This window comes from Candoia aspera, chromosome 4 (assembly GCF_035149785.1).
Source record: "Candoia aspera isolate rCanAsp1 chromosome 4, rCanAsp1.hap2, whole genome shotgun sequence".
Lineage (NCBI taxonomy): Eukaryota > Metazoa > Chordata > Lepidosauria > Squamata > Boidae > Candoia > Candoia aspera.
Genome location: NC_086156.1, coordinates 96,389,236 through 96,410,176, shown reverse-complemented (window position 1 = coordinate 96,410,176; position 20,941 = coordinate 96,389,236). Strand labels below are relative to the sequence as shown.

General features: G+C 38.9%; 1 protein-coding gene across 1 annotated transcript; it reads right to left on the bottom strand.

Annotated features, from left to right (window-relative positions):
* Positions 1-10,568: 10,568 nt before the first annotated feature.
* LOC134496757 (vomeronasal type-2 receptor 26-like) lies at positions 10,569-19,688 on the bottom strand. Its single transcript, XM_063302467.1, has 5 exons — positions 19,425-19,688; positions 17,167-18,024; positions 16,373-16,600; positions 13,342-13,468; positions 10,569-11,470 (listed from the first exon to the last, which is right to left on the bottom strand). Exons 1-5 carry the CDS (start codon positions 19,686-19,688, stop codon positions 10,569-10,571), a joined length of 2,379 nt encoding a protein of 792 aa, XP_063158537.1.
* Between the last annotated feature and the right edge of the window lie 1,253 nt (positions 19,689-20,941).

Genomic DNA, 20,941 nt, shown 5'->3' with positions numbered 1-20,941 from the left:
ATTTGAAAAAATAAGATACCTATTTACCTTGAAAGAGTTTAAACCTCAAGACCTCATGTACTTCATCTAAGAGAACTAAATAAGATTATTATTTGTTTAGTAAAACCAAAACATTTAAAAAACTATGCTATGACATGCTGGATAACAAGCTACTGAAGTGCCATGTAGGTGGCATGACAATTAAGTGAACAGATAGATATAAATTCAGAGTGTTTCTGAGGTTTGAGCCTGCTTCTGACTCTGAAAATGAAACTTATTCGAAGCAGAAGGGGAAAACGAAACCTATCAGCAAGGTCTTAAAGAATCTAAACCAGGAAGTAACTCAGCAGAGTGGAGAACTGAGAGGTGCATGAAAGAGAAAGAAGCGCAATTGACTGGTAAGGGAAAAGGGTGCAAAAAGGAGCAAATAAAAAGGCGGGCACGCCAAGAGCAAGCTGCTGGAGACAACTGCTCCTTCGAGCTCACAGTACCTGCAGAAGAATCCTTACCAGTCGCAGAAGCCTTGACTTTAGCCAGTGTGGAACCAGTGCCAGCGCCTTCTGCCCTTGCAGAACAGCCTTCTGCTTGGGTCACTCCAGTAGAGCCTTTCTCCGCCGTCCCTGTTGAGCACAGTCTCGCGTCCAGCTCCAAGCCTCGTTGCTTCACTTCAACACGATCTGGGTGTGCTTCCAGATCTCAGCCTTGCTTAAATGCTCCAGTCCAGTCCAGCCCTGCCCTCAGATCTCAGCCTTGCTTAAACACTCCAGTCAGTCTATCCTTGCCTCCAGATCTCTGTCTTGTCTAAGTGCTCCAGCCCAGTCTAGCCTTGTCTCCAGGTTCAAGCCTTGTCTTGACGCTCCAGTCCAGTCCAGCCTCATCTTCAGATCTGAGTCTTGCTTAGGCATTCCAGCAAAGTCCAGTCTTGCCTTCAGAACCCAACCTTGCCTAGATGCTCCAGCCAAGTCCAGTCTTGTCTCCAGAGCCGAGCCCTGCCCAGATACTCCAGCCCAGCTTTGTCTAGCCTCTGTGTGCCAGCCTGATCCAGCCTGCATGCCAGGACACCAATCTGAGTGTTCAGCCTCTCCTGTGTCATGCACCCTAGCTCCTTCCAGCCTTGCAGCTTCGATCAGAAAATTGGCCAAGTTCTGCCTTGCTGACTTGCTACAGTCTGACTCTTCAGTGCTGCCTGGTTGTCCTTTGCCACCTGGATGGACTTGATTGAATTACATGCTCTAATCTATTGGAGAACTTTTACTATTGTAAATAGTTTATTCAGTAAAGAGTTTTATTAGTAACTCTGTCTGGCCATCTCATAGTCTGAACAAAACAGTGTTCATCATTGGTTGGTCACCAAATTGGAAAGAGTAGTCAAGTGACTAACACAAGAATTCATCCATAGGTCCTCTACTCCTGGATGCTTCTATTAATGACCTGAATGAAGAGGCACAGGTAGTGCTTATCAAATTATCCAGTGACACGGTATTATGTGGGATATCCAGTAGTCCGTAAGATCAGCAATAAAGTTCAGCATTTTCTTCATTGAAAGGAGAAATTGGTTCAAAGTATCAACATGAAATTTAAGAGAGAGAAGTCCAATATTTATTTATTTATATTTACAATAAAACTAAGATAAATACCCATTAAAATACAATAAAAACAGTATTCTTAAATATAAATATAAATATGAAATCTAGGATGGAGATGTTAAAAAGTTTTTAATTGAAATTCATGTAATTCATGGTGGCCTCTTCAGGACACTAACCACCCCCAGGATTGATTATTCCTCCTCGCACCCCAAGAGAGATGGCAGAGCCAGGTCTTTATCCCTTTCTGGAAGGCCAGAAGATTATTCATCAAAACAAAATTCAATTGTAAAGTTATAGGGTGGGGGTACAGTAACTGAGTGCAAACTGAATATGAACCTGTAGCATGACTAGCAACAGAAAAAGACAAATGAAATTTAGGCGGTATAAAGATAGGAGGTCATTAAAGTTTATCCATGAATTTTTCTAAATCACATTATCCTGCTTTGGTCAGATCCTATTTTAAGCATTTTGTCCAGTTTTGGACATTGCACTTTAAGATTTATAGGGATTGGAATAGATTTGGAGAAGGGCAATTTAGATGATTGAGGATTAGAAGTTAAATCCTGTGAGGAAAGATGGAAGTGGCTAGATACTTTAAGCCTTGAGAAAAGACAGCTGAAGGGTGATATGAGAGCACTCTTCAAATACCTGAAAAGATGTCGGGTAAAAAAGTCAAGGTATGTTTGCTCTCATTGCAGAGTGAGGGCATGCAATAATGGATTTAAGTTAAAGGAAAGCAGGATTGTATTGAATATTGAAATTCATGTGCACGCACAAACATACATAAATGTATACATCTGATCAGTAAGATTAGTTGCATGGTGGTACCAATTAGAGAAGAGAATACATGTTTCTTTCATTGGATGCATTTAAATCAAGGCTACACAGTTATCAGGCTGGGATGCTTTAATTTCATACTGTAAGCTGGGGATTGGACATTGGATTGGATCACCTAAAACACAAATTTGAATCTAAAACAAGTTTGACCCAAGATGACTTTGTGATACATCATGAAGTTTTCTCAGCAACAATGCAGAAGATGTTTGTCATCTTTCTTCCAGGAATTCTTTTCTCTTTTGAACTTTACAGTGTCCTCTTCATTGCTGGTGTTCCCAGGTGATCTACCATCCAAATACCAACCAGGAGTGACTGCCTCTTTTGTCCTTCTTTCACTGTTAGATAGGGTTAGAAATACAGATTATGTCTGAGACGAATGCTTTGTTTTTTAGTAACTTAGCTTACTTCATCTTAATTAAAATAATACATCAAATAGGGCAGAAAAGGAGGAAACTTTCTGCTATGTTAATAGCCAAGGATACTACAATAGGGTACCAAGTCATCTTGTCTGCCTCCTGAAGAATCTGTATAACGACCAAGCAGCAACAGTAAGAACAGACCACGGAACAACGGACTGGTTTAAGATTGGGAAAGGAGTATGGCAGGGCTATATACTCTCACCCTACCTATTCAACTTGTATGCAGAACACATCATGCGACATGCTGGGCTTGAGGAATCCAAGGCTGGAGTTAAAATTGCTGGAAGAAACATTAACAATCTCAGATATGCAGATGGCTGAAAGCGAAGAGGAACTGAGGAGCCTTATGATGAAGGTGAAAGAAGAAAGTGCAAAAGCTGGCTTGCAGCTAAACCTCAAAAAACCAAGATTATGGTTGGTTTGATTGATAACTGGCAAATAGAGGGAGAAAATGTAGAAGCAGTGAAAGGCTTTGTATTTCTAGGTGTGAAGATTACTGCAGATGCTGACTGCAGTTAGGAAATCAGAAGACGCATAATCCTTGGGAGAAGAGCAATGACCAATCTCGATGAAATAGTTAAGAGCAGAGACATCACACTGACAACAAAGGTCTGCATAGTTGAAGCAACTGTGTTCCCCGTAGTAACATATGGCTGCGATAGCTGGACCATAAGGAAGGCTGAGCAAAGGAAGATAGATGCTTTGAAACTGTGGTGTTGGAGGAAAATTCTGAGAGTGCCTTGGACTGCCAGAAGATCAAACCAGTCCATCCTCCAGAAAATAAAGCCAGAATGCTCACTTGAGGGAATGATATTAAAGGCAAAACTGAAATACTTTGGCCGCATAATGAGAAGACAGGACACCCTGGAGAAGATGCTGATGCTAGGGAGAGTGGAGGGCAAAAGGAAGAGGGGCCGACCAAGGGTAAGGTGGATGGATGATATTCTAGAGGTGACGGACTCGTTCCTGGGGGAGCTGGGGGTGTTGATGACCGACAGGAAGCTCTGGCATGGGCTGTTCCATGAAGTCATGAAGAGTTGGAAGCGACTGAACGAATAAACAACAACAACTACAATAGGGACCAGATAATGCATTACAGTTTACAGTTAGATTACAGCACTTGTCAGTCTTTTCTCTCTGATGTTGGTATCTCTCTGGTCCATTTCTACATCACTTTAGAGAGCTGACCTACAGCTTAACTCTAACAACATAAACATGGAAATAAAAGTTTCAAAGAAGGAATATATAGAGACTTGGCAAAATGTGTATAGAAAAGTAGCTAAAAGTACTATTTTCAAAAATATTCTACTATGCATATAGAAACAGAATTCTACTCTCAAAAGCTTGATAACGTACGTAGAGACTAATTTTATCATTCCTTTCTTTTAATTGGTTGTTCCCTGCTATTCAACTCTGGCTGCAACAAAATGATGTAACATTTTGGGGAAAAGATGCAACCCAGGAGCCCAGCACCAGAGGCTAGGATGGAGAAGATCTCCATAGCCACCATGTATTTCCCCTTGGAGCTCAGGTATGCTGGGAAAAAGGATGACCAAACACTGCAAAAGACCAACATGCTGAAGGTGATGAACTTGGCTTCATTGAAACTGTCAGGTAACTTCCTAGCAAGAAAAGCTGTAGTGAAGCTGATAAGTGCCAGGAAAACCATATAGCCAAGGACACAATAAAGCATGGTCACAGAGCCTTCATTACACTGGAGGATAATTTCTTCAGTCACTGAGATCATATCAACATCTGGGAATGGGGGAGCCATTGTCAGCCACAGAGTACAAATGCCTACTTGGATGAGGGAACAAGAAGCAACAATGGAATTGGTTAGTTTTTTCCCCATCCACATCCTTATCCTGGATCCTGGCTTGGTGGCCATAAATGCTAGAACTACTGTGATGGTTTTTGCCAGGACTGAAGAAACAGCCATCGAAAAGACCATGCCAAAAGTTGTTTGTTGGAGGAGACAGGTCACTTTTCCTGGCTGGCCAATGAATAGCATTGCCGAAAGGAAGCAGAGCAGGAGGGAGATGAGTAGAGCGTAGGTCAGATCCCGGTTGTTGGCTACGACAATGGGAGTGTTGTGGTGTCTCACAAATACTCCTAGCACGAGAACTGTGACCAGAGAAAAAGAATGTGCGAGACAGGCTAAACCGAACCCTAAAGGTTCTTTGTAAGACAAGAAACTGACAATTTTGGGAACATAGAAATCCTGTCTTGTGTTGGGATAGTAGCCATCTTTGCATCTAAAGCATTCATTTCTGTCTGAAAAAGAAGTAAAGATGTCATGTTTAACTCACAAGCATGTCATAAATCTGAACAGTTTCCTATCACAGTAATAAAAGCAACAACTTTTTTTTAAATTTAGGCTTATGGAAACCCTCCAAGCTCACTGATTGCTGAGAAATTTTGAACAACTAACAATTATTTTTTCATGTTGCAGATTTTATTTAAGATTAAGTTTAGAATCTGTCTAAATACATAAAGAGTAGAAGTACAGGCATACAACAACAACAACAACAACATTATTTCCAATTCTCTCTTAATAAAGTCCAATCTAATACTATTTTGTGTTAAATAAATTAATATTACATAGAGTCAGTTGGAGTCAGCAGTTAAATATGAGCATTATATGAAATAATTCTTTTCCTCTGTCCTTGGTTAACATCAATAAGACCATGCATCATCTTATTGTTTTACATTTCCAGCAGAGATTTGCATGGTTCCTACTCACTCAGGATTAGGCACCTACTTGGCAACATAGCAGGATACTCTGTTTATGTATATTGGAACGTGAAGTGTTTAGGAATTTGCTTTTTGAGGTTTGACATTGGGTGAATTTTAAGAAGAAGGGTGCTCTGAGCTTGTTCATCATGTATGGACTTGCTCTCCATATTTCTTGTACCTCAGTTTACTTCATTATTTTGGTTGTGTAGGAGGGGGATTGTTATCAAGTATATCTGGTGGTCAAAAAGTTGCAGAAAACTGATCTAAATAGTGTTCAAAGAGAGGTGCTCACTTGCAATTATATTTCATAAATTCCTCAGTGACAGCAAGTAGGTAAAAAAGAAAGCTGTGCACTGACTGATTCTTTAAAGTAGGAAATATTCACTGATGAACAATCTATGTCTGAACTTTCAGTGAGCAGAATATATCACTCCATTGGTTTGAGAAGTGACTTCTCAACATATTACAGCTTCTACTACCTTGAATAACTCAGAACATAGTATACTTCTCTTACACAAATTTATTTCAAATAATCAGGTTCAAATGATTTTTTTTTACCGTTCATAGTTGAAATTGTCCCATCTGCACATGGGATGCAATCATAGCAGCAAAATGGCTCCCCTTCCTTCACTTTCTTGCTGAAACCTGGATAACAACTCTCACTACAGATAGAAATAGGTTGTACCTAGGAATGAAAGAAGATAGCAATAGTCTGGAGAAGAGATTCCATTTTTTTTCAACATTTAATGCACACATTAATCTCTTTCTGATCAATATCACTTTTGCTTGTGTTTACCTATCAATTGATTTTGACTTTTTTCCATACTTAAAAAAATGTACAGTATTAATGCAAAAAGTTGTGATTAAAATAGAGTTTCTGGATTGTTAGCTCTTAAAATATCCATAGAGAGCCAGTTTGGTATACTGGTTAAGGTACCAGGCTAGAAACCAGGAGACTGTGAGTTCTAGTCCTGCCTTAGGCATGAAGCCAGCTGGGTGAACTTGGGCCAGTCACTCTCTCTCAGCCCTAGGAAGGAGGCAATGGCAAACAACTTCCAAATTGTTATCAAGTATATCTGGTGGTCAAAACCTTGCTGAGAAAACTGCAGGGACTTGTCCAGGAGTCAACACTGACCTGAAGACACAAAACAGAGCTAGACGATAGATAGATAGATAGATAGATAGATAGATAGATAGATAGATAGATGATATATAATTCATATCTATGTTCTTTCAAATGTTGTTTAACACAATATGCAATCTTATTATGCTAGAACTGCAAATTTGGAGAAGTGTAAAATGTTAGTAATGGTTGTTGCATTAAAAGGTATTGTTGACATGCATTTAGAAAGCAATCTGCAAAACTGCTTCTCTGATCTGTTGCTAAGGGTTACATGGAATTTTTCAATCTCCCTCTCTCTCTCTCTCTCTCACATGCACACACTTCCTTTAGTTTAGTGAGTGGAATTTGGCTGAAGTTCAAAGTTGTTGGTTGCGATTTTATGCTTTATATTGGCCCGCCTGACTTTTAGATCTCTTCCACTGCCCACCCAAAGCTGGATAGCAAAATGAGCCCCTTTCTGAGGAGAAACTCAGTGAATGGACAAAGGGAATTTCTCTGCTGTTAGCAGAGTCTTCTAGTGGCTTCAGGAAATGTGTGACCAGAAGTGGATCCACCAAGATGCCATCAGTGAAGAACGCCCCCACCCCAAATATTAATCCCTTTAAAATAGAAAAGGAAAAAAGAAACAAATAAAGTATAATAGCTCTCTGACAAAAGTGCTGTCTTGCAACAGAAGAGTTAACTTCCATTTCTCAAACAGCAACTCTCAGAACCTTTAGGAGGCAATAATTTTGCATTACCAAAGGTAGAAACAAAAGGAAATTACTATTATAGACAAAATAAGAAAAGGCTTCCACCCTGAAGGTTGCTTTCTTTAACAAAGCTGGGTAGAATAAATTAGAAAACCTCCTGCCTCAACTTACCAGGGAACATCTTCAATCTTTTTAATCTGGTAATTTCATTTAAAGTTGGACTATGGCTAGGAGTGACCACTTGCTGCTATTACAGTACTTCATTTGGGTTCTAGCCCACACCCAATTTCCTTGGCCAGTACAACCTGGGTTAGGAATAGTGACATAGGTATTGTACTCCTTAGATTTAGATGGTCAAAAAAGACCACAAGAGTGACACAATTATTTCTTATTTCAAACCTGTCACTTGATCTATGTGAGCTCCCATTTAGAGCCCAAATCCTGCAAAGGATTTAGGTAGATATAATACTTCCATGTATATTGTACATTTTAGGGGTCACTATCAGCATGTTATGACCAACCTGCTCATCTCAGGTAGAAACTTTGGTTTGACCAGCACTGCATGCATGCCAGAATAGATTTAGTCACAGCTTTCAAATATTATGAAAAAGCAACAGTCCCAATTTGAAGTTGAAGTCCTGACTCCTGTAGAGGACACCAAATTGGAGAAAGTTATATTTAGTGAATGAGGATACAATACAATTTTAATTTGTAAAGGCCAGTTCATAATTTTTGTTAGAAAAGTAGTTGCATAATCTGTGCAGATTAATATAAATCAAAGAAGGGTAATATGATTTTCATATCAGGATGAATTCATTTGAGTCTGTGATGCAATTACGGGAATTTACTCAACTACTGAATTGATATATCATACGCAGAATAGAACATGAAGATGATATCAACCTCACAGGATACCTATGTATAATATAAATGTATTGTTGGTAGATACACTTTATATCCTTCCGCTGTAAGGCAGAGAGGAGAAGAAAAATAAACAGTCATACCGGTGACAAGATTCAAGGTACTACTGAAACAATTACTGTATATGTTTGTTTGATGCATATATTTAGTCATCTTCAACCCTGACTAAAATATTCAGGCTAGGCTGAATTGGCCTTGTATTGTTGATTCAAGTTTGCTTGATGTTGTAATCATCAGCATAGCTGACATTTTCTTGCAATGATTTGGTATCATCTTCTCAGTAGTTCTTTCTTCCATATTGCCAAAAAACATAACTACAGTAGAGGATTTCATGGCCACTAATCCAGGATCTAAGGCAGGTATGTGGGGAAAGCCCTTGCCAAACTGGTTCAATTTTCTTCTTCCATTATTCAAGTGGGCATCTGTGTTGTTTGGTTTGAGACTAACCCTCCATTTCCAGATGCTGACATGCACTCCATGGCTGAGGAAATTATACTAGAATGTAATGAGGACTCTGTGGCTATGCTTGATTCTATCTTGAGCCAAACGGGTTTCTTGGCAAGTGTAAGTTTCATTATAGCTTTCCTTGCTAGGAAGTTACCTGACACTTTGTGATGGAATGTAAGGGTGACCTTGGAGAACAGAGGGAAGAGATGCTGGCAAGGGAACAATCAGATAAAAGGAATGGAAGTCCAAGAGAGGGTAATGGTCTAAAGAAGAAACTTAGGGAAGTTTCTCCCCTGCACCACTCAAGCGATAAATAGGGAGGGTGGGAGATTTGTACTTTCAGCCTTGCAAGATATTGTTAAGAAGAGTCTTTTAGTGGTTTGGAAGAACTATTAATATCCTCTTACTGGATGATGTATTTTTTTTCTGTCTTGCATCACTGGCTCTAGTGAGGTGACAGAAGGGTTGGCAAGGACAGTCTTCATCCCTGATAGGCCTTAGTTGCTTCAGGATTCTGGCTTCTTGACAATATTTATGTAACTTAGGTATAGTTAGTTAATGAGAAAATGCAGCTGAAACAGGCCAGCATATGAATATAGGTTGCTACCAGACTAGCATGCTGACCTTTGGCTGATTACAGGGGAGCTCTAGATCTTCCATCCACAACCCTTTTGCACACATCCTTTTAAAATGAGAGGACTAATGCCAGGTGAGAATACAAGTCTCTTATTAGGCATATTGAGGTTGAGGAATGAAGTGAGTTTTAGAGAAAAAACTGTGTATCTGTGTGTGTGTGTATGTATATGTATATGTGTGTTTATGTATGTGTAGATATTTGTAGATAGAATAAAATAGGACTCAGAACACAAAGGCACAGACCAGGTCAAACCATCATGAAATAATTCACCATTTCCTTATGTTATTTCAAGTACATTGATATTTTTCACTGAGAGAAATATTTTTTTGAAACTTTTAATGTGTAAATTGAAGTTAGGAAAATTACAATTTAATTTCCCACATTTTATGACATTTATTTTAACTATCAGTTTTGTCTCATAATAGAATTGCAGAATTCATCTCCTTTTTGGGCCTAAGCTGAAAGGTATTACTTAAAGTCACTGCATTTTTGTCCAGTCTGAAAACCCTGTTTTCTTAGGATTCAGTTTCAAGGCTTTTTCCTAATACCAAAAAGTTGATATTGAAAATATTAGATCCTAAATATAACTTTATATAAAAACAACAGTAACAATTTCAGCCATGAAAATATGGTAGCATAGAGTCCTTGGTGCCCTCTGAGCTTAATTATTTGCTTGCAGACCTTTCATTACATGATTGGTAACACCATCAGCTCTGACAACCAAGCTCAGAGAGCACCAAGGATTCCACAGTTCAACCCTGAGCTACAGATATTCCCCTTCTGCTGAAATATGGTATTGTCAGATAATCCCAGATTAAAGATTAGACGTAAAAATTTGGGGAGAGTAGAAAATGGTTTTTACCTATGTACTATCTTAGTTTTGATTAAACATCTTCATATTTTTGAGGATGTTCAGGGAGGTTTTGGAAGCTGTCAAGGACAGTATCTTTATGTTTGTGGAGTTACACTTACTTTACTCCACATCCTGCATCACAAAGTTAGGGCTAGGGCTATGCATAGACATGCAAGATGAGCAGACGTGAGCCTGATAAAAGAAGTGGCTGCTTTTAAAATTTCAAAAGAGGAGCTTCATGGGTGTGTCTTAAGTGTTCTAAAGAACTTCTGGTGAACAGCCCTACAAAAAATTGCTACCTTGTAGAGTATAGGAAAGGGTATCACTGGATAAAATCATCATTTTTTTCTCTTCATTAGGCACTCCCTGTTGTTCAAGTCAGGCCTCAACAAAATTATATAACATTTGGGGAGAAAGATGCAGCCCAGCAAACCAGCACCAGAGGCCAAGATGGAAAAGATCTCCACTGCCACCGTGTATTTCCCCGTGGTGCTCAAGTAGGTTGGAACAAAGGAGAGCCAAACACTGCAGAAGACCAGCATGCTGAACGTGATGAACTTGGCTTCATTGAATGTGTCAGGTAATTTCCTGGCCAAGAAAGCAACTATGAAGCTAATAAGAGCCAACACGCCCAAATAGCTTAGGATGCTATAGAACATAGTCACAGAGCCTTGATTACACTGCAGGACAATTTCCTCCACTACTGAATCCATGTCAGCATCTGGGAAGGGGGGAGAGATTGCCAGCCACGTCATGCAAATGCCTGTTTGAATAAGAGAGCAGGACATGACAATGGAGTTGGACAGTCTCTTTCCCACAAACATCCTCATCCTGGATCCTGGCTTGGTGGCCAGGAAAGCCAGAACCACTGTGAGGGTTTTTGCCAACACTGAAGAAACAGCCACTGCAAAGACAACCCCAAAAGTAGTTTGTTGCAGGAGACATACCACCTTCTCAGGATGCCCAATGAATAGGAATGCAGAAAGGAAGCAGAGCAGGAGGGAGAGGAGGAGAAGGTAGGTGAGGTCCCGGTTATTGGCAATGACGATGGGAGTGTGGTGGTTCTTGACAAATGTCCCAAGCACCATCACTGAGACCAGAGAAGAGCAAAGGGCAAACAAAGCTAACGTGATCCCCAAAGGCTCTTCATAAGATAAAAATGTCACAGTTTTAGGTATACAGAAATCCTGATTCTTGTTTGGGTAGCTTCCTTCTGTACATGAGGAACAGTCATTACCGTCTGAAAAATAAAATATGTTTTTGATTTGTAGGACATCTCAGGAATATAATGTAAATCTCAGTATGTTATTTAACTATTGTAAGAATAGTTAGAGTATTTCTATTAATATATTAAACAGTTCAATATTGTTCTGTAAATTTCAACAATACTGTGCGATAATTTGGCAAAATTTACCATTAATTTCTTATTTTGATTTCTTTATCTGTTGGTATTCTCCTTACGGGGTATGCCTAACAGTATTTTGCTTTGATACCTTATTCATTTTATTTATATTAATAATGAAGAAAATATAAGACCAGAATGCATATATAACCATGCTGTGACACTGTTTAACAGATGGAGCCAATTCTGCCTAATTGTACAGACTGGGCAGAAACTACAGAAGAATGACAGTGCTTCAGATAACCAGGCCGTATGCCAGTAAATGAGAACTGTCACTGTTCCTCCCATTCCCAATTCCCACGGGCAGGGTGGGTCAGGGGAAGCACCTTGGGATTGACACAAGGCCACATAGGAACAATCAGGTCCAGAGCCCTGATCACCTGCCCATTCCAGGCCATGAGCAGGGCCTGAGCCCACTGCCCATCAGATCCTCAGGAAAAACCCAAACTCTCTCTGGAACCCCACAGGGCCCATTAGCCATCTGTGGTGGACCAATATGTAAACCAGAGTTTGGGTCCTCTCTCCCTGCAAGAGTGGTGGTAACAGTATAAACCAAACAACAATCAGAATGATGGCAATGCTCTAATGCTGATATTCTCCACACAGTTTATGTCACAACTGGCCCAAGACAAAAAACAGATTTCTGATATATGTTGGACTCTTAGTTACTTGGATCAGGTCCGTGGAGGTGGTAGCCATGGTGGGCATGAATTCCTGAACTGCTGCTGACTCAGCACTACCCAAGGAGAGATTAAAACCCGCAAGCATCACTAGCTGGAGTCTAGCAGCTTGGGCAAGGAAAACAGCTGTTCCCGAGAGCCCCACTTCAACCAGATGACCTTGGTTACCTGTGAAGCAGAGCCTCTGAAAGCCATCAAGCCTTCTGGTTTATAATTGCTACCACATCTCACTGCCCTAGATTCAAAGTTTGTGCTAGACTCAACACTCAGGCATCATTTCATAATGATGAAATGGATTAACACATGTAAGTGCTGGTCTGTGCATGACATTTTTATCATTTTTGATTGATCGGCTGATTGATTATGTGCCATCAAGTCAGTTTCGACTCCTAGCAACCACATAGATAAGTTTTCTCCAAGACCATCTATCCCTAACCTGTTCTTCAAGTCTTCCAATGGTGCACTCATCACTGCTATAGCTGAGTCCTTCTACTTTACTGCTGGTCCTCCTCTTCTTCTCCTTTCTTCCACCTCTCCCAGCACTGCAGCCTTTTCCAGAGAGCTGGTCTTGGCATATTATGTCCAAAGGAGGATAATTGGAGCCTGGTTATTTGTGCCTTGAGTGAGAACACCGGGTTGATTTTCATCATCATTGTATCCTACAGTCTTTCCCCCCTCAGCTGATTTTTTCTTCCACTCCAAATGTATACTGATTCTTCAATTCTCAGCATTCTTTCGATTGTTTTCAATCACACAATTCTCTCATTTCCCATATCATATGCAGTTACCATGAACGTTAACCAAAGTCAATAGGAAAGCTTTGAAAGCCACGCCATACCATTGACAATGCCACCATCATGGTTACCCACTATTCAGAGCTACCAGATTCTTTAGTCTTCAGCAGGTCTTATTACTGCAGCTTTCCCATCCTATGTAGAAAAGTGGGCAAAAGGAGCCTTCAGGGGAACAAGGTTGCATTTGGAGGCTGCTGCCATTGTGTAGGATAATTGCAAGCAGCACTTTTCTTACCCTCCTTCTCTGAAATCTTCCCATCTGGGCACGGGATGCAGTCATAGCAACAAAAGGGCTCCCCCTCCTTCATTTTCTTGCTGGAACCAGGACGGCAACTCTCAGTGCACACTGAGGTAGGTTGGGACTAAAGCGGAAACAAAAAGAACAGTTGGAATGTAGAGTATGATGACCTTGGAGATTCTGGGGCATCACTCAATCTGAATGAGGATAATAATTAATAAGAAGTTATAAAATTTGCATGCTGCCCAACTCTCAGTGACTCTGGGCAGCTCACAACAATCAAACAAAGAAATTGCAGTGAGGTTAATGTGCCTTTATTTTACAAAGTTGTTTAAATGCTAACTTCTACTTACTTAGACACTGGCCTACTCCCACAGCATTGTCTATTGAGAGATGCATCAGATTTCCAGCCCTCCCGAATGTAGATAACTGTTACTGTGACAATCCATTGTGTTCCACTTTGCAGCTAGTTTTGAGTGATTGTCTTAATCTCTTCCATGTATAGTAATGCAGAGACAATAGTCATGTATCCTTGCTCATTATTTGGGATCTGAAACATTTTCATTCATGGTCAAAGCATCATGGAACAGTAGTTGTTTTTCCTGAAGATTTCTTTTTGATTGTTTTCCCCTCACACCTTAGTAGATACCATTTGATCCTAGCTTAATGACTTTGATATTCTCAACCATTATTCTTTCTGGATAGTTTGGGTGATAGATGTAGTACTGGTTGATGTGGTTTGGCTGTTTGTAGACACTAGTGATAGACTGTTATTGTTTTGATTGGATGAGGACAGCCAGGAGAATTGGTCATTGTTTTCTTGAATGAGTAAAGGAATGTTTTCTTGGGTCATTAACCAGTGCACTATACAATTTTATGACTAAAGTAATAAATCCCAAATAGAAATATAGGAAGATTTCTATAAAATGACAGTAAATAAAATACAATGTATATACAAATAGGCAAGAGATAAGAAGACACATGAAGGAAAACTGGAACTAAAATACTTGTGTAACATTATGTTTCCAAAAAACTGAGGGTCTGATCTGCTATGTACTACAGGTAGACCTCACTTAATGACTGCCCTGTTTAGTGACCATTCAAAGTTATGATGGAGCTGAAAAAGTAACTTTATGACCAGTCTCCACATTTACAACCATCACAGCATCCCCACAGTCATCCCACAGTCACCAGATCGACATTCAGGTGCTTCACAACCAGCGGGTGTTTGTGACGTGCAGCATCCCGCAGTTATGTGATTGCCATTTGTGCACCTCGCAAGCTTCTGACAAGTAGAGTCAATGAAGAAGCTGGCAGTAAAATCCAAGTCATGGCCATGTGATGTCTCACTTAACGATCCACAGTGACTCGCTTAATGATTAATTGGGAAGTGGCATTGTAATTTCTTGGTCCCAGTTGTGGTTGCCAATTGAGGTCTACCTGTATACCTTAATTTATGTAGAAATACAATGCCTTAATAAATATAGAAATTAACACTGAAACACTATTGTAATCTACCTCTTTGAATATACTACTAAATTTTTAACATTTTGAAACACTAAGATATTTAAAGTAAAAACCAATTGACAAATACACTTTATCAAATTCTTTGTTAGGATTATAACTCAGTGCTAATAATAAGCTTCCATGAACATCATATCATATCACATCACATCGTAATATCAATCCGCTCAATCCTAAAATATTTATCTAAAAAGATATGAAGTTTCTTAAGAGATCTCCATTTTCAGCATGCTGATAAACATAATTTTCTACTTGACAGGTAATTTTTGGATACTTGTGTTCGAGTGAATATTTTATAGAAATGCCTGGGGCATTCAGACTTTTTTAAATCAAACACACCAGCAAATTTATGAGAATATCTTTGTATATGTGACAGATACTTGTATATGTAACAGGCTACCCCCCCACCATGTGCGGAGTTTTTTCTTAAATGGGATATTGAGAGAATATCAACTTGAGCAAAGTGAAAACTCATAATATTTAGAGAGAGTGAGTTGCTTAGATACTGGACTACTTGGGGAACATACACAAAGTGACCAGCTACAACAGTTGCAGAAATGCTCTGTTGATATTCTTGCCAGAGGATATAAATTAATCTCCATTTCAGGATATCTGAAATGTCAGATGTTTCTCAGTACCAAAAATATCTGGGGAGAAAGCCCACATCGCACCAATTTCAGTTCTGCCCTAACTTTCTAGAGTTCATGGAAAATATCTACCAGTATGAGCAGACCCAAGCCTTGAGGGAGGAAATTAAACTTTAGCTAGGCATTAGACATCTCTCCACAGACCCTACAATCAACCTGGTCTCAGTGATTAAACACTGTGTCAGTTCCTTACAGTAGCACTTTGAGAGTATTGTCCTTTTCCAGGCAAATTTCTAGACATGTTAGTGCTTCATTTCTTTTTCTTTAGGACACTGATAAGACATGGATAGCATAAAAAATGATCATTTTTGTATTATTGGTAAGGCTGAGCATATTTATCCTTTTTTTAAAATTTAACTGAACATGGCCAAAGCAGCAGATTGAAATAAAATTAACAAATAGCCAAAATTGTTCTGTTAATTAACTGTATAATTCAAACAAATCCCAGTGCAGCAGATCCACAGTGGTATAATAACAAAATGCTAAATGCTAAACTTGTAAGGGGAATTATTTGGAGTTTTTTGTATAGCATAGCTTTGTTTTTAATTATGAATTGTGGCAAGTGACCATGACCAATGTAGTTGATATTTATATCTGTGAAAGAGCATGTTCTAATGTTTTAAAAGAAAAAAAAGATTCTTTAAAATCATAGCATGTTGCAAAAAGAATTTGTAGATTGAACAACTAAAGCAAGAAGCTTTTATACTCAGTGTTTCTATTAAGTAACATGTTCTTAACTCTCCATATCTAGTCTACTCATTCTTATCATATTCAGTAAAGTTCATTTTATGCATCTTGCCAAAGAAGTGATAAACTGTAAACTAACTTTGTAGAAATTCCTAGAAATGGGATCTCACCTGGTTAAACCAGCTGTGCCACATTATGGCATCTTCATTGATGGTGAACACTTGGTCTGCAGCAGCTTCAGGATCTACCCTCCCAACTTTCACTCTAATGAAGGACTGGTTGGAAGAAACAATCCAGTTCATTACATCATATCCAGCTAGTAACTCTCCGTTGTAGTCAATAGAGACCTTATCTCCAGCACTATTATTAAATGAGAGACCTTTCAGGAAGTGATGAAGCTGAGAGGAAAGGAAAGATCAGAGATTAGAAAAGAGTTTTGGTGAAAAGTCTATGCAGGGACTGATATAACAGAATCATGTCCTGGTTCAAACATGCCAACTTGTGTTGTTGTTAGAGGTGATAAAAAAACATAAAAATGATTTTGGATGCAAATATCCTGAGTTTACTCTAGAGATATGGGTCTCAACTTTCATGTATATGAATAGCCAGTTTGGTCTAGTGGTTAAGATGCTGTGCTAGAAACCAGGAGATGGTGAGTTCTAGTCCCACCTTAGGCATGAAAGCTGGCTGGGTGACCTTGGGCCAGTCACTACCTCTCAGCCCAAGAGCCAATCAGGCGTGGTATGAGAGTTCTAGTCCCGCCTTAGGCATGAAAGCCAACTGGGTGACCTTGGGCCAGTCACTCTCTCTCAGCCCAACCCACCTCACAGGCTTGTTGTTGTGGGGAAAATAGGAGGAGGAAGGAGTATTAGGTATGTTCACCGCCTTGAGTTATTTATAAAAATAATAAAGGCAGGATTAAAATAAAATAAAATAACATTTCAGGTGGCGTTGAGCCCCTTACCTGCCATGAAACTTGGTTTTGAAGCTTCAACCTCTCTTTGTCTATCAGTAACCTCTGTCTGTATCTGGATGAAAGCATGGCATGTAAAGCATAGGCTACTGAATAGACTGAGTTATAGATACTGTAGCTGTGACCAGTCATCCTCTTTTCAAAAAAAGTTACAGGAAGATTTTCCAGTTTCTCTTCTCCTGTGCAAATATCGCCAGCTACCTCACCTACATTTGAAGTTTCAAATAGGCAGGCAAAGGACTGCTGCCAGTAGTCCTTGATAAATCCATCTTCTGTCATGGAAGGATTTCTACTTTCAATAAAAGATTGGAATCCAGGTGGGTCATTGGCATGAACTGTGAAGGACAGAGCACCATTGATTATTTCACTGTCCCAGTCTCTTTGATACACATATGAGTTGAGCTCCACCTGTGATGTCAATATCCACACTTTACCTTTGACAATATTTGTTATGTTTTCTTTTTTTGATAAATATGGCAACCATCTGAGCCTTACCATGGTATCAGATTCTCCATAAACTATCACAATGTTAGCATTGCTATCTGTAATTATATCATGTATTTCTGCAGCATGGTTGATCAAGTCATATATTTTATTGACAGAAGTTAATTCAGCAATTCTCTCTATAAAGGAAAAGCAGATGCCATGCTTAGAAAATAATGGAATGATCATATCTAGAAATCTTTCTCCATTGTCATTATCCATCACACCAACCCCAATCCAGGTCCACCTGAAATGGAGAAGCAAGGATAGAATCCCTTCACACTGAAGTCTTTCCAGAGGGCTCATCTGGAAGAAGGAAAGGCCTGGGGTTTTATAATTCATGACTGGACTAGTGCCATAGATGAGCTAAATAAGGAATGAGAGCAAAGGGAAGAAATGGAGAAAGTCACATTTAATTGTTATTTTCAAGTTTTTAAAATCATGTCATACACTCATGCAGCAATAGAAGAAACAGATACGTTTATGTGAATGAGAAAAAAAAAATAGCACTCCTGAAGTTAGAACTAAAGGACAAAAAAGAGAGAGAAAGTAAGGTCCACTGCTAGAGACATAAGAGGAGTCCAAGGAAGTGTCCTCCTTGATAGGGAAGGACAGAAGGAAATGGGTAAAATGTAGCAGAATTCAGAGAAAATTCTGACTGCCTCTTTGAAGAGGTTCTTTCCACCCAAGCTAATGTCTCCACCCACAAATAAGCCTCTTTTGGACAAGTATAAGTGTAGTGTAGTCTAACAGTTTAATTTTGATGGATAAATTGCATTTTATGATAAGTAACTACGTCTGTTAGATTTAGGCTTTAAGAGAAGAACTTCAGGAAATGCTAGCTAGATGATATTCTGATTGCTGTATTTTTTTGTATGCCAGAAATAAGTGGGAGAGTTTTTTATACAACCCTGTAAGAATTACCTGGTCCAGAACAGTCCCCTTCCCTTTTTGTCACGGTGAATTTGGTTTCGGGATTCACTTCCATTAAGGACTCCAGACAGGGAAAATCCTGAATCTTCATCTACATCTTAAGGTGGCCCTTGATTTTGCAGGAATCTCCACAGGTCTTTCAAAAGCTCTTAAATACTGAGCTGTTTTAGGCAGCTTTTCCCCTGATTTGATATTTCCACCTTCCTTTATTCTTTTTTCTTTGCATTGTTGCATTACTGGAGCTTTTATTATTTACATCGTGTATGGTTTATGTTGTATTTTTTCTACATAAGCCATCAAGAGTAGTTTTGATTGTGGTGGTATAGAAATACTTTTAATCAATAAAATTATATTCATGTATTTCCTTTCTGCAGGAGCTGTAGGCAGCGTATACTGCACTTACTTCCTTATTCACTTTTTCTGTTACCTTTTCTTTATCTAATCTGGGCTCTCATCTCTAGAATAATATCATGTACATAACCAAAGTTTATGGGATGATACCATTGTGAGAATAAATTTTGCTAGAAGACATTTTGGTATTTGGGCTATGCAATTCTAACATAACTGTTCCTCTGGAAATATTTCCATGTCATTTAATCAGAGTCCATATTTTTCCTTCATACTAGTATAATAGTTTCTTTTATTGGGTTAAAATTCTCTAGCTTGTCGTTGTCCTTCTTAAAAAACTAAAGTGGGGTAAGAGAGTTTTGACAGTGAAGAAGCAAACAAGGTACAATGGTATTTAGAAGAATCCCAAGTTATGCCTCTAATTTACAAAATGCATTCTAGAAGTCCTAAAAGGCCAGGCACGCTCTGAATCTGATATGCTTTACCTGTGGGACCTTATAGATATCCAAGAGGTTTGCAATGTCAATGGAGGTTTTAGAGTCTAGTCCACCAATCACTGCAGTCAGATGATTCTGGATGCCACAGACATAGTTGGGAACAAAGCTCTTTGGGTTGTGAAGCAGTAACATTGTGGCATGGTAGGTCTTCTGGGCACTGAAGTGACTGTCATAGATGTGGAAGCCAAGAGTGACATTGGATAAGATCTGAGGGTTTTTATTGATCTCCTTGACTGTGAATGCCAGGGCCATGATGTTTTGGTAATATTTAGGGGCTAATCTGCAATGGAAGATAAATTCAATGTCAGATAAATATTTAAAGATTCTTTTTTTAAGGAAAAGAGTACCAGTTTTTGCATCTTATTACAAGCCTCAGAATATTTATTTTTATTAGTATAAGTTCGTATATGAAACTAATGCAGTTCTAATGAAGTTGAAGGCTTTCACAGAGCCACTACTTCACACAGTATAATATCTGGAAATTTTTTGTACATGTCCACTTATTTATGCAAAACACCAACTTTACTGCAAGTCACTACATGATACATGCATTTGTATTTTTGCTTTATTTTTGGAAAACACTCTATGGTTCTTTGATGCAGAATAATATATTCATAATATATATCAATAACAGCTATTCACATCAGTTACTGCAAAAGTATGAACAAACGCCACATTTTACTACAGTTATCTCAATGGCGTATGAACCCAAAGTGAAGAAAACCACAAGGAAGAATGTATACAATTCTCAGAGAAGATGCAGATTATTAAACTTTCCCAGAATTATTTTTATACAGCTGTGAAGGTTTCAATGAATTTTCCCCCTTAATCTTCTGTCCTAGACCTACCATTAAAAATTGGATATCTGGCTGGGGGAAAAGAGTGAAACCCATACAAATCTCCAGTGCTTTGATACAGTTTTAAACAGAGTAGACTAATTGAATTAAGATCTAAGAGCAGTTTATACAGTAAGAAAATATGGAACTAAGCATAAAATCCTTACACAAGATCTTCAAGCAATGGTGGTGGTGGGACTTTGCTGAACCTGATGGCAGTGTGCAGGAAAGCAGCTAGAGTGACAATGCCACCTACGATGAGGTCACCTGACTGATAATACATATGATGTGGATCATGAAGACTTTGAACTTCACATTTGACATTATGAGACTTAAAAAGTTGGAGATAAAATAATGCGAGTGACAAGATTATTAAAACTAACATTCTTGGAGAAAAGCCAAATCTTTCCCCAACACCCTGATTCTTCTTGTTTCTTTCGTGACAGTGAAATTAGTGTTCTGGTAATAAAAAATGGTTACAATGCAAACCTTTGAAAAGTTTTTACTCTACCTACCTAACATGAAAGAAAGCTGAGATATTGATAACATTCTTCATGCTTTGTCCTTGGACACTGACATTCTGTATGTGGTTGAACAGAAACAACTTAACTAGCATGCTTTCAAAATTAAAGAGGTATGCAATTACTGTATGAATCCCAATAGAACTGA

Coding starts and splice junctions, on each gene's coding strand:
- LOC134496757 (XM_063302467.1), bottom strand. CDS start 19,688: ATGGCCCTGGCATTCACAGTCAAGGAGATCAATAAAAACCCTCAGATC. Junction 18,025..19,424: donor ATATCTATAAGGTCCCACAG/GTAAAGCATATC, acceptor TTCCTTATTTAG/CTCATCTATGGCACTAGTCC. Junction 13,469..16,372: donor GGCACAGCTGGTTTAACCAG/GTGAGATCCCAT, acceptor TTTCCGCTTTAG/TCCCAACCTACCTCAGTGTG.